The following is a 14,540-nucleotide window of genomic DNA, read 5'->3' on the forward strand; positions in this document are numbered from 1 at the left end:
AAAAAACCAAATGTAAAAAAACACAAAAAAAAAAATAAATATTGAGGTTTCCGTGTCTTGCGGTCTGGCGCGCATTACACCACCGAGAGTGTGCTGAGGCAAGTGGCTACTGGTGGTGCAGCAATTAATTGCCACAAATCGTTGCACAAAATTACAAATTGCATTTCCGGCTTGGCGCGCCATCCACGCATGCAGTTCCCTCTGCCCCACCGTCGATGTTGCTTCTCGCCCCCTCCTGGCGCAGCTCCTTCGTTGGGAATCTTCGATTTCGCTGCTGATGTTTTACGATTGTCTGGCCCCCGCCACGCCCCCATCTACCCGCCCCTCCGTCCGCTTTTCTTTCATCGGGTTTTATGGCAGCCAAATTAAATTTGCATTGCAATTTGCTTTTTGGGGTCGAGTCGGCCTTTTCTCGTTTTTATGGGCCCGAAATTCAAATGAAAACGCATGAGCTGTGTAAGCTGGGTCCTGGGGATAAGGATAAGGATATGGAAGCCCTACGGCAGAGCGAAAAAAAGTTGTCATCAAAAATCATTTTTTATCAATTTAAGTCTATGAAATCAATGACTGTTAAATAAATAAAAAAATTATAAAATGTATTCTATGAAATATAAATATATTTTACCAAAAAATTAAAAAATAAAATACTAAAAATGCATATTTTGAGCAAATTATGCTCAGATATAAAAAAAATCACTCATACGCACTGTTGGTTTCTTTGTTTACATTTATTATTATTTATTTATTATGAAATAAAACAAAAGTAAAAATCTTATTCATACATATTTTTATATTTTTTACCAACATAAAAATAAATGAAATACTAAAAATCATTTTTTTAAGCAACTTCTGCTCATAAATAAATAAAATCACTCATTCGTTGGTTTCTTTGCTCACATTTATTATTATTTATTTATTATAAAATAAAGAAAAAGTAAAAATCTTATTCATAAATATTTTATTGAAACATGAAATGAAATAAAATACTTAGAACTCATTTTTTTAAGCAAATTATCCTCTGAAATAAAAAAAATCACTCATACGCAATGTTGGTTTCACTCTTTACCCTTTTTTTAATTCATGTATTACTTTTTTAAGGACGAAAAGGATATGTTTTTTCAGTGCAGGCATATGTCCGTATGTGTGTTTATGGTATGCATGTGTGCCCCGCCCGGAGCGAACTTACGGAACTAATTGCGTTGCTGATGTCGGGGTCCGTTGCTGAACTCCTGAACTCATGAACTGTTGAACTAAACTTCTCACTCTCACTTTCGCTTAGCCCCTGCCGGCCCTTCCTTACCCAGCCAGAACTCGGCTAATGAGTCACGTAGCGTTTTTGTCATTTTTATGCGCTTAACAGGTCAGAGTTCCAGCCGCAGGGCTACGTGACCGAAGTCGAGTTCAAATTGAAAATGCAAAATTAGTTAAATAAAGTCACAGATACTGCTGATTCTTTCCACCTCACTCCTACTCTGTATTTTATTTCTAATTCAAGCCACCCGGAAAACTGTCATAAATTTCACAGTTGATTTAACGTTTTCCCGTTTGTCGATTTCAGACGCTTATTAGATGGGAGGTATTCCGCTTAAGTGGTACTCCGATATTAAAAGCCGGATATTAAAGTTGGAACTGAGATAGTAATGTTTTAATAATTAATTAGAACTTACGCATGAATTGATTTTTAGGAAAGAACAACCTTTTTTTTTTTGTAGACGGTGAAATAAAGAAATATCTATTCACCTCTGTATTTGACACAGAGGAAGGCACTACTCTCATTTAATGAATATCTCTCCAATCAACATCAACATTAATTGAACCTTGAAATTTTAAAAAGTGACTAGTTTATACCACTTCATTTAAAACTTTTTATATCAAGCTAAGCCCCCAAATTATTTCTAGCTGGAGAGCTATTTTGTCAAGTACCTCCTAACCAAAAAATAAATTAAAACAAATAAAATTGAATAACCCTTAAATTTAATTCTACTTAAAGCACTCAAGAATCCTTAAAGGAAAAATTTCATATTAAACACAATACCTTGCCATTCAGAATACCTTATAATCGACATATCAGCAACATGATTCCTTACATCAGAATGCATTTAAGCCCGCACTTGCCCGGCTATAAGTCCCGATCAAATGGGGCATGCTAATTTGTGCAACAAGCCGTAAACCCACATAACCGAGCAACATCACCACCACCACCAGCACCACCAGCTATACAGAATGTTGGTCACATGTAAGGATAATGGAATTTCCTGCGGCGCACAAGCACGGCCACAAACTTCCATTGTCATGCCATCCTGGCCAGGATTCTGTTGATTAGACATCATAATATTGAACCGAGATTAATTGAAAATCCATGAGGGACCAGACCAGCTCCGAAGGGACATGGCAGCGGATGCGAGGTCGGATAAGGGCGAACTATTCGGAGCTTTCCAGGCGATTAGACAGGCCACGAACCGGTATCGCAGGCCACAGCAATTTGCCGATGATTTTATTGTGTTTCGTCTGATAAATTAATTTGTTTTCAATTTTGCGAGCGCATTCCGCTAAATGTGGCTAGCCGCAGCGCTAATCGGAGCAGGGCCATACCTTCACCCACAAATTGCAATGTCCGCTAAATAGCGCTATCCCCCTGGCCCCTGTCTGCCCTTTACCCTTCACTGCCATCCGCTGACAGCTGTCAGCGATGGCGCCTGTTGAAGTCCAAACAAATATTTCACAGCCAGGCGGCCATTGAAGCATTTCAGTGAGAGATTTTGGGTTAAACACCGAAAATTGGAAACTCTATTTAACGAAATTGAAGTTAAGCTTTAAGTTAATCAACTCTTTCTATTCTAGTCTTTGATTTTTGAGAGTAAATTTGTCACTTTTTCTTAAATTATTAAATTGTGAAGAAATTTGTATTAATAGTGACTGCCACTCAACAAGACAATTCAATGTCAGGCGTTTCTTGGCCTTTGATGCTCGCTTAGCTTCCATTCACTTGTTGCAGCTCCCAAGGAGAAGCCGCCCCACCCTTTATGCCCCTGACGCATCCCCTCGTCCTCTTCGACGCCACAAACGCCCCCAATTCATTCCGAGTCCAAATTTCGAGTACATTTGGTCAGTTATTTATGCGCTTCGCTTTCATTTTGTTGGCATTTCGTTTCGCTCTGGCCCGCTCATGGTTCTGTGTTTTATTTATTTGTGCCTTTGGCTGTTCAAACAATTTATAATTTTAATGCACACACAGGCCCGCCCCGCTCGCTGGTGTCTCGCCTCTGTGTCCGTTGACTGAATACAATCGGAATATGTTTATATAATTGAAAAGCAAACGTTTTGCGTGAAAACATACGGCAGAAACATAAGGCGAGTAAGGCGAATCTATGGTATATGCCAGAAACGATCCCCGCGCCCATGCTGGGTACCGTATGTACTGACGGGTGGTATATAAATAAAGCTGCCAAATTGTGTTCGCTCGGCGCACACGGCGCACGGGGCGTATGATGAACGTGCCATTTATTCTGCTGCGCGATTCGCTGTCCCTGTCGCCCCTTCGCTCGCATCCCAAACCAAATCCGCTTTATGACTGGCACATATTTCATGTAATTTTCAAACACTTTGCTTTATTTATTTATCCAGATCAAATCCAAATCCGAAATCGCTCCCAGTCGTCTCAGGCTCATCCTGCGAGCACTTTGACCTGCCACAACGGATATTCACCCATTTCTCAGTGGCTGGCTCCCAACCTTACGTTGGGATGGGGCCTCCACCTTCCAGAGAGCGTTACAGCCCAGCCAGAATAACAAACAAATAATTTCATTGCCTGCCATAAGCTTCCGCCACTTCGGGCGGATATTCTATTGAAAATTTATTTCAATTACATTTGTGCGCCCCGCCAAAATCCCAACAAATAAAATTCAATTTACAAAATGTTTTGCGTAGTTTTCTGCGTACCGGGGCCAAGAAACAGAGAACAACAATCTTGTCTCTTGGCAGGTCGATGAGGAAATCGTTCAGATTCGTTTCAGTTCATTTTGACGGCTTGTAAGCACTTAACAAAAGGCTTCAAGCTCCTGTTACCGTCCCAAAGTAGAAGCCAATTAGTTGCAAATTGCCGGGCTTACAGATACAAGGCTGATTAAATAGTCACCTCGAGCTATTAGCATTTCCTTTCAATTAACATATCAAATTGTGACTGTGTCTTGGCCCGAATGTAATTTGCAAATTAATTCAGCTGCACAAACAGATTGGAGCTACTTAAACATTTGTGTAACCCAATTCAAACATAATTCGGCCAGCACTGCAAACTGACATATTCATGTTTACGTTGAGCCGTCATCTTGTGGCTTCTATTTTCCAATATGTACCACTACCAGCACAATCCGAAAATAAATAATCCCCATAAAGTTGTATTTCCATTTGGATGATGGTCGGAACCCAAAAAGCATATTGCCATTGGCGCCTAATCCGGTTTATAATTCCCCAGACCGAAAATTGACATTCGGCCGTGCTCCCAATTGACTTTGTTTCAATGTTTCCAGTGCTGCAAATCTGGTTGTTTCCCGTCATAACTATAAAATAATTGCAATTAGAATTTTTTTTATAATAATGCCAGCTTTGCTCTAATTAAACACTATTTTATCAGACAAATTGCAGTGCAATTTTCATTTTTTCATGTTTCAATTTAAATTATAGACAAATATTATGCAAATAATATTATTTATTTGTCAGTTTCTCCATTTTAATTTGAAGCACTTGACCATGACAATGGCTGCCGCTTCCTGGCAAAGAATTCGAAAAGTTTGCAGAGAATATATTTGCGAGAATGCCGGGAATTTGTCAACAGCGAAAGAAATCGAAAGTTAACCCAACACCTTCTCAGATATATATAGACGGACAATAGAGCTCGTCGTCTTCGACGTCAACTGGCACTTTGATTGCATTTCGATGCAGTTTCCGATTTGAATTCAGTTGCATCGCGAAACCCAAAAACCAAGCAGCGCGCCCCGCCAAATCAATCGAGAACCGAGCCAATCGAACCGAAACTATTGATTTATAGCCCCAGCTGGAATGAAAGGCAATGGCCGGTCCAGTCAGCTAAATAAATAGATTAGTTTTGGATCCCCTCGCTCGATAGTCCCCTCGGTTCGCCCTCGTCTCACGTTTGTTGCGTATTCTGTGACGTGCGATCTCCAGTGTTCTCCGTTTGTCAGTGTGTGAGCTGTGTGTGTGTCGTTGTGTAATCCAAAAAGAATATATACACCTCTATATATATACCCATTGAAAACTACAATTTGAATTGGAATTCTGCGCAATAGAAAGATTGCCCCATTCAAGTTAATTTCGATTTTGGCAAAAGCGGATTAGACCCACTCCCCTCGTTCAGTCCCCGGCCCACCAGAAAGCTCCCGAAAACCACCAGGAAGCCAAACCGTCACCATGGCCATCACGGACGATGCGGTAAGTCGCTCACCGGGGGGCACAGGGTCGGATCCGGGCAGTTCCCCCACAAATCTCTAGAATATAAATTGAAATGTGTACGGTTGTCGAGTAGAAAAAACAATTAGGGATCCTTGAATCATTTAGTTCAATGATTTGTTAAATTAAGTTCAAATGGAAATGAATGACGGTGCATAAGATGACTTTAAAACTGGCCCTTTAACTCTTTATTATCTAATTTGTTAATTCAGTTCATCAACAAGTTTCCAACCATTGCTGAAATGAAGGGGTTTCGAAAACAACTTCCATGTCAGAGCAACACCTGCCTTGAGCGTCGTCTGAATTATTTCCCTTTTAGCCCTAATATCATAGATTTAGTTTAAAAGGCTATCCCTTCAATCTACCCGACCACATTTGGGCAAAGAACTTGTATTAATCAAATAAATTTCCAAACTTTTCCCCATCAGGGCCCACATTATCCCACTCAATCATTCGATCAAATTCGGAAACAGTTCCAGTGGTCAGACTCCTCCCCTGCCGCCCTGAACAAATTAAAACTGCCCAAGGGCGAGAAAATCTATCGACTTAGCTAACTAAGCCACACGAACAATGCCCCAAACAATTTCTTCAAACAAATTTTCCAAAAAATAGCCCAAGAGCAGGAAAATCCGGGCAGGGGAAACCCGAAGCAACTCTCAAAACTTTTGCCTCACCTTGTTGTTGCCGCTGCCACTGCCGCCGTTGCTTTTGTGTGTGTTTCTGTGTGTTTCCTGCGCTTGCCACTTAGGTGTGAAAATCACTTGTCAATCTTTTATGTAAAGAAGTCGCCAGCTCCGACGACGTCGTCGCTGCTTTTGTCACCTGCTGCCACCTGCCCCACGCCCAGCCCCCTGTGCCGCACTTTTCGGTTGCTTGGCTCGTAAAATTTTGTCGTCTGCTTCCGTTTTCTTTGCACTTAATTGTGTCTGATCGACACTTCAAAAAATAGTTACTTCCAAAAAGTATTTAGAAATGAAAAGCTTAAAAATAATACCAAGAAATAAAATTTAGAAATTGTTTTCTTTAAGAAATGTGAACAATTTCTTTCGTTGTGAAATACATTTCGAGATTCTAGCCTTACATTTTTCTCAAGTCTCTTTAACAGAGCCTAAGAGTATATATTTAAACAATTCCTTTCGGAATATTTTAAAGTGAAATAGAAATAACCTTCTTTTTTCAGTGAAATTTCGCTGGCGCAGTGTGCGTGTGGTGCACATGGTTTTGAGTGGTTCTTCTGTGTTGTTATTCCTGCTGTGGTTCAAGGTGAGCCGACATCGCCAACGACGCTTCGACGCATCTTTCAATCAGATATCCTACGATTTTCCTTGGCTTTCCTTTCCCCTCTCAGCTTTTCATCTCCTGAGCGGCGGCAACCCGTTGAGTTCGGGGAAAAAATTTCGGGGCGCCACTGCCAAGGACCTGAGTTCGCCTTTTGTGTTCTTTTCTTCCTTTCCGTCTGCCTTGGCTTTGGTCTGTTTATTTTGGCTGCGGGTTATTTTCTGCCTTCGTATTTTTCACTTAATAAAATTGTTTTCATTCGCCATTCGCTCGCCTCGGCCGATGCCTCAACTTAACCATTTCTTCTTGCCTTTTCAATATGTTTAAAAATAAACGTTGACTGCCTCGCTCGCTTAATCTCTTGCCGGTTCCCGTGCGCCCCCTATTTCCCTCCGATTTTCCACGGAGTTTCCCTTTATTGCTTGTACGTTGAGCTGCTATCGACACACTTTTTTATCTGCCCTCAGCCATTGTTGTTTTTCCTCGGGCCGCCCTTTGCCGCCATCCCATTATTTGTGCTTTGTGCTGGTTTATTAGCAATTTTGCTAAGCAGTTTGTGGTCTCCTTTTCAGTGTATCGCTTAAGAAGCTCAGGGAATTACGCTAAAAAAAATAATACCGATTTTATGGTAGAAAATAGAATAACTGTAGTTCTTCGTCTTTTAATATTTCACTTGTTTACTATTAATTAGAATATTTATTTCAGCAAAAGCTGTTTTGCAAGCCGATGTCGTACGTATTTTCTCTCTGTTGGCTTCATCCTTCAATTTTGCTGATGGCGGTTGCCTGCAAATATTTATTCCAACTCTGCACTTTTCCAGATTCTCTCTAGAAATATTCCCTTTCTGTGATTCGTTTCTGTTTTATTAAGCTTCTCCTTCCATTTCGCAAATGACCTCCATCCTCGCTGGCCTTCTGCATTGGTTTTTATGTAATTAGTGCGTGCCATGAGCGATTGAAATTTTTAGAGGTGTTAATTTGATGAGTGGTGGCATTTGGCTCGATGGCGGTTCGAGCATTGCATTAGATTGATTAAATGCATCTGCGGTCAACCCATTTCCCGTGGCCATTCCCACACATTTTGGCCGGGGATTCTCGCTCGCCACAATGGAAAACTATTCGCCCGCTTCGAACGCCTCCACCCACCACCCACCATCCGCAGCTGCAGCTGTCATGAATATGCTTCCGATTCCTTAACCCCTCCGGTTGATTTGAACATTTCGAAAAATCATTTCCCAGCGCTTTCCCATTTCCCTATTGTCTTGTTCAGCTTGCAGTGTTCGCGCAATCAATCAAAATGTGCTGTGAAGCGGGTAAGGAAATCGAATGAGGTATGGAAATAATAAGACATTTTTATGGAAGGATATAGCTAGGACCCAATACCCTCATGAACCTTTTCGAACAATAGGAATGAGTGTTATGAATATTAAATCAATTTAAAATGCACTACATACCATAACCCACAATGTCATCGCGACATATTAAATGGATTAATTTCGAAATAAATAAATCCACTTTCAATTCTATTTTATTAATTACCATTTTTTTTACGATTCAAACATTTGATTTTTAATGAGCTTTAATTGCATTTACTTTCAAGTGGCCACAGGGGGTTAATTAAATAGTGGATTACGTTTTTTTTCGCCACATTAGCGTGGAGTGTTTTCAGATAAATAATTTTTTAACACTTTCAACAACCGCTGATTTTTGGTGACTTTTCAGACCGTTAATCCCGAAAGTATGCAACGAAAATTTGAAACGGATGTGAGGGAATTGCAAAGAGAATCCTTGAAAGGTCATATCTTTAACCGAATCATATCTCCTTGCTATATTTTTCCTCCCTTCTGTCAGCCTTTTGACTTCCACTAATGCAAACAAAGCCAAGTTGGCGAATGCTGCGGATGTGCATAGAAATCGTAGGAAACGGCAACAGGCAACTGGCAACGGGCAACGGGCAACAAAGCAAACAAACACCCACACACAGACACATGACAGCTGAAAATGCTGGCAATCTATCACAACATTCAGAATATGTTCCAAAGATTTTCAATTTATTTTCACTAAAACGATTTTCATTCTACTCTGTTCTGTTCTGTGCTGTTCTGCCCGATGGCAGTGCATTCAAAAAAATGTACCCGTTGCTGTTGTTAGTGTTGCCGAGCATGATGGTTTTGCAACCAGGCCAGAAAATAGAGAAACACATACAACACATAGCACAGAAAATCAATGAAAATAAAATTGAAATGCGCCAGCAACTGCGCCAGCAAGTCCCAGCGAAGTTGATTGCCACATGTGCTCTTCTAATTAGTTGTCTCTGGGGGGCTGGTGGAGGGAATGTGGGTGACTGATCCCGGAAGTGGGCGACGAAATTTAAGCAACGCGACACGCGAACAACTGCATTTCTGCTTAGCTATTCTGGGAAAGAATTCAACACACATCTCCATCCCATCCCACATGGCGGATGCTTAATATCGAACTGGGGGAATGTCGAACAGGGCGTATGATTGATGTGCGACACACTGGCTTGGGCCGATTAGCCGCAATCAGAAATGCATATAACCAGGGAATAAACATCCATAAAAATGTCACGTGGCACCGACTCCTCGGCCCATAAATCAACTGCCCATTAGCGAGGGCCGAAAAAATGGGGAAGATTATTAATTTACACGAATCCAACATGCAGGCACAACAACTGCACAAGAAACCACTCGAACAGCTCGTTAAATGCAAATTGAAAAGCTCTATCTTTATTCCTGTCTCGCTTTATAGCTGTCATCGTTTGATGATCATTTTATGGCCACGTTTCTAATGGAATCTATGCCTGAGTGCTGGCAGATGGATATTTTTTTTTGAGAGTTCCTTAAAGAATTGTTTGGGTTTAAGATTTCATAATATATATCCTAAAAGTGTCTATAAAATATATTTTTATAAAAAATATTGAATAAAATATTTCTGAAAAAATAAAAACAGAATTGTGATATTTTTCAGAGGCACAAAAAATGATTTATTTTCTTTTCAAAGCGAGAAGAATTCATGAAGAGGTCTTTACATAACAACAATCAAGTGTCAACGCCTCAAATCTGAAACAAAGTGTTGTTCGAACTTAAATACCTTTATGTTTCTGAATCATTTAAAATTGATTCATTGAGAAGCTTCTGTAGCCCAAGCCCATAATCCCTGAACTTGGTGTGCCTGGTCGCCCCTCGTCCATCTCTGAGCCCTCTTCTTCCCCAGACCCCAGACCCATCACCGTTGACAATAACAAAATCTATAAATATTCCGCTCGTGATTCTTCTCTCTACTAGGTATATCTGGCCGCGGTTTTTTGTATTCTTTTTTGGACGGGCGACCCCAGACGAGGTGAAATTCTTGAGCAGACTCTTGCTTTCCATTCCCATTTCCATTTGATGTTTCGCTCTCGTGTCCCTCTCAGCTGGTCGGTTTGTTTGATTATTTAAATTATAACCTACATAATTTTAATGGCTCGGAAAGAAACATATATAAAATTAAATAATATTTATGGGGCGTAGACAGGCACATGGTCAGGCGCGCCAAGAATTCCTGTGCCGCCGCGGCTAAGAAAGGGGAAAGAGCGACCAAGAGGAATTCCTTTGCCACAACCATTATTCGTGTTTAAGGATGGTGGACTGTTTAATTTGGATTTAAGCCCTCAACTCATATGGGGCTTGAAGGAATAAATTCCACTGCATACAATACTTACACAGAAATAAATAATATTAATGTTATATTGTAGTTTTTTGTTTATTATATGATTTAAAATTAAATATTGTATTTAATTTTTAAACAATTTTTAATATTTTATTGTTAAAAGTGCTTTTGAACCCACCTCACCTCTTCACGCCGAAAATGAAAATGACTTACCTTGAAAGCAGCGCGGTCACTCGTCTGAAACTATGAATCAGGTGGGAGTGTGAAGGAGACGGACTCATCCAAACACTCACCCACACACACACGCACACCCCAATGGCCGAAATAAAATAAAAAGGCTAAAAACAAAAAATTAAATAAAAAGAAGCAACAGTTTGCTCACCTCTCTTCTGGCTCTTTTATTTTTGGGAGGAGCAGCAGGTGTGTGCGTGCCGAAGAGCTAATTATCGCCATTCGAAGAGAGCGGAGTGTGATTTTCTCTCCAAACACCTGAAGAATATGTGTGTTGGTGTGTGTGAGTGTGTGTGGAACACCTTCAGCGCGACAATGTCAATGATCATTTCTGACATGATGCTGTGGGACGTGGGCGGCGTACTGCCAAGAAAATAGAAACTCACCTTGACTCACCTCAGCAGTGGCTCTCAAACTGCGGTTGCAATTGAATTTTTGCTCGCCGCCTCTTCGCCTCGCCACCTTGCCGCCTCTCCGCCAGAGGTTAAAGCCCTTTAATGCCTGTCGCTCCCTGCTTGCACCCTGATTTATTTCCCACCTATTGTTTGTAAACAGCAACGGAGCAGGAACAGAGGTAAACGCCAGACTACCTTTGCTTTCAGCAGTTTTTCCGATATATGCCATTTATCTAGCCTCGATTTCCCTTCTGTATGTTTTTTCTCCGTTTTTTGCAATTGCGTTGCATTTGCATCTGTGATTTTTACATCAACATGCCGCACATCCAGCTGCGAATTGGAAATTCAAAAATCATTTCACTGCATATTGATTCACACACCCATACACACATGTGTGTGTGGATATTTCGCCGCCTTGGGCTATAAATAATATTTTATTTTCTTGCTTTTTTGGGTGGAAATATCCGAAAGCGTTATTTTTAGCAGGCGTTGCGCCTACAAATCGTTTGTTGTTGTTTATTTATATGCCCCAGCTGGAGAAACAGTCGTCCCGAATGGGGGTGCGGGCCCAACTTTTGTTGCCCCAAAGAAAGAAAAACTTTTCGGCCACGGGAGCGTAAAAAAAAATGAAAGCCGAAACAATTAATTACACGGTTAAAGGGACAGCTGGGATACGAGTTTTTGGGATGAAACCCCTTGCCATTATAATCGCATCCCCTTTTTCAGCTTAGCACCCGAGACAAGAAAGAAATCAATGCAATTTAAATTAAATGAAAATTTTGTGTAATTAAAAGCAAACAACTCATTAGCCGAGATTTGGCAAGCGGTGCGAGGAGCGAGCATCTTCTTCCTTGTCCACCGCGGTAGAACGCAATTCGTCGGCAATTGATGGACATAGAGGAAGAAATGATTCCGCTAAGAATAGATCCCCAGATCCCAGAAACGCAATAAGCACGCGACAAGGCTGATGGAGAGTGATTAACACCCGCCGTGTGTAGAAATCAAAACAAAAGGTGAGATGCCCGGGGCCCGGACAAAGGCCGACAAAGAGCCCGACCGACCAACACACTTCACAATGGGGCAGGAGGCTCCGATCGAAGAATGAGCCTCTCCAATCAGTTGGCCACCAAAGGCAGTCGCATCCACACAGAGATCGAGGCAGCCAATTTCAAAAATTGAAAATCACATATCTGAGTGCGAATATATTTTAGCGTTAGCGAGTGTTTTCCCACCGAACCGTAATTTGTTTTTCGTGTTTCTGTTCCTGTGTTCGTCGCCTGACAGAGGCGAGTCGCGTTCACCTGTTTTGGCAAGTTCGCGAAGAGCCAAAGAGCGGCAGTGTTCTGAGGGCGAAAAACTGAATACAAACTGCCGCATTACGCATACGCCCTGTTGACACCTCGACAAGGGAGAAGGCCAAGGGAAGGGGGCACAGCAAGTGGAATATAAAAAATATGATAAAAAGTTAAGGAAAAATGGCAACACACACACTTCAAAAATAACTGTATGGCATAAAGAGAGAGTGTGTGTGTGTGTGAGTGTGTGGCTTTTCATTTTGAAGATGATGAGCGAATTGCGGAATTTTTCAGCTCCCCGCGGCCACATTAAGTGTTGATTGTGTGCGCCGCTCTATTAGCACCCGCTCTTGCTTTGTGCCCCTCTGGCTGAGCATTAGCCACTTATTTCGACTCGCGGCGGCCAAAAGAAATTCGGGCTAACTCAGTTCGTTCGACGCGCGTCTGTGGCTGAGGCTGAGGCTGAAAACTGTGCCCGACAAATGTTGTTCCACTTTAAATTTGCATGCGAACAGATCCAGCCAATAATGCCATAATATCCGAGGAAAACCAAACACGAGAACACCGCCAACCCACGCGCTATCAATGCAAATCGATGCCGAAACAAAAACAGGCACACCACCACCACACCACGATACCAAACACACTGAAATGGACATATGCATAAAAACCAGAAACCCCCCAAAAAAAAAAGTGCTACACGCCACAGAAACATGCAACCCAAATCAAACAAATAATAATTCAACACACTCACACACCCAACAACAACAGCAACAATTCAACAGAAACAACAAAAACAGTGATACAATAACAAACAAATGATTCTCGGCAGCATTCATGCCCGCTGTCCATAAAAGTGCATTAAAATGCATTTGATATAAAACACTTTCAGCCACAAAAACTGACACGAATTCGAGCGATTAAAATACAACAATCATAGAATAGAATAAAACGATAAAATAGTCACATAAACAAGGCCTGAGGCAATTTCAAACACATTAATACACAAACTGCCCCGAGTCTTTTTCAAAAGGTTCTATTTTTTTTTAAAACAATTTTTACACGAAAATTGAATGTGAATTGAATTGAATTTTTCATCAATAATTTTGTCAATTTTAAAATTTAACAAAAAATGAATTTCTTTTCCCACAAATTCAATAGAGAATTTCAATAGAAATCAAAAATATTTAAAGCCTTTAAAATTGGAAATATGTATTTTATTTGAAAAGCCAATCATTGCTTTTAATAGAATTTCGGATTTGGATTTTTGAATTCCGTAATTTTGCTTCCAAAGTTGAGAAAGTAAATTGCTTAATTATATAAAGTTTACGCCTTTGGCTCGCAAATACGGTTCCAAGAAAAAAGGATTAAATGGCGATGCCGGGGAATGGCTTTTCCATAATTCATGAATGTCAAATTCGAATTAATTTATGGACTCGCCCCCGCACCCAGCTCGCCCCTCTGGCGGGTTTATAAGTTCATAAATCTGCGTCCATTGCCGTTTATTTACAAATAATTACAGAATTTAATTGCCGACCAACTTTGGCGCACAAATTTGCACTCGAAATTCAACGTGTTGGTTTTGGCTTTATTGCTGGTGTTGTTGTTGGTGAGCGAGTTTAATTAATTATGGCCAAGAATTTCACTTTTCGAGGCAGCTGCAGCCATAAATTCGCTCCGGCGACTAAGAGAAACAGTGAAGGAATAACAAATCAGCGGTTGAAATAAATAAATAAATAATAAATTATATTTTAATCAAATTCGTATTCGTATTCGTATTCATATTCATATTCATATTCGTATTCGTATTCTTGTGCAGATATCGAAATGAAAGTCTGATGTGTTTCCAGTGAAAATGAGCGAGAGAGTGAAAATCTCAAAAATATGTTCGTGAATCACTCAAACAAGTAAAAAAGAAAAAAAAGAAAAATTTCAAGAAAATTATAAGAAAATATTTGTGAAGAAAAAGAATCATTTATGCAAAGAATTCGGGGCTAGAAAGGATTACAGCACACTCACATACACACGAGACAACAGGACACTCCCTTACCACACACACACTCGCGCACTCACACCATGGCAGACTCTGCCAAAGACAATGACGTCATCGAGGAGGAGGAGGAGGAGGAGACCACCACAACGACAACGACGACCAAGAAGACCTCGCAGTGGCGCAAAACCCGCTCCACCAAGGTGGGTGAACAATCCGG

The 14,540-nt window shown here is 40.8% G+C and overlaps 1 protein-coding gene across 12 annotated transcripts in view; it reads left to right on the forward strand.

The window, feature by feature from the left end:
• The window catches only part of LOC6505561 (tropomodulin), a 48,720-nt gene that overhangs the window by 1,864 nt on the left and 32,316 nt on the right, over positions 1–14,540 (forward strand). The window contains exons 1-2 of one of the 12 annotated variants that reach the window (XM_044714324.1): positions 12,163–12,273; positions 14,150–14,523. The exons of 8 other annotated variants lie outside the window; for them this stretch is intronic. In XM_044714324.1, the coding sequence (XP_044570259.1) occupies positions 14,407–14,523 (117 nt within the window). In that variant the 5' untranslated portion in view covers positions 12,163–12,273; positions 14,150–14,406. Of the gene's footprint in view, positions 1–4,952; positions 5,446–12,162; positions 12,274–14,149; positions 14,524–14,540 lie in introns of those variants that run through there. 3 more of the 12 variants (XM_032449487.2, XM_044714328.1, XM_014905221.3) reach the window with 3 other exon arrangements.

The sequence above is a fragment of the Drosophila ananassae genome, chromosome 2L (assembly GCF_017639315.1).
Source record: "Drosophila ananassae strain 14024-0371.13 chromosome 2L, ASM1763931v2, whole genome shotgun sequence".
NCBI classification, from domain to species: domain Eukaryota; kingdom Metazoa; phylum Arthropoda; class Insecta; order Diptera; family Drosophilidae; genus Drosophila; species Drosophila ananassae.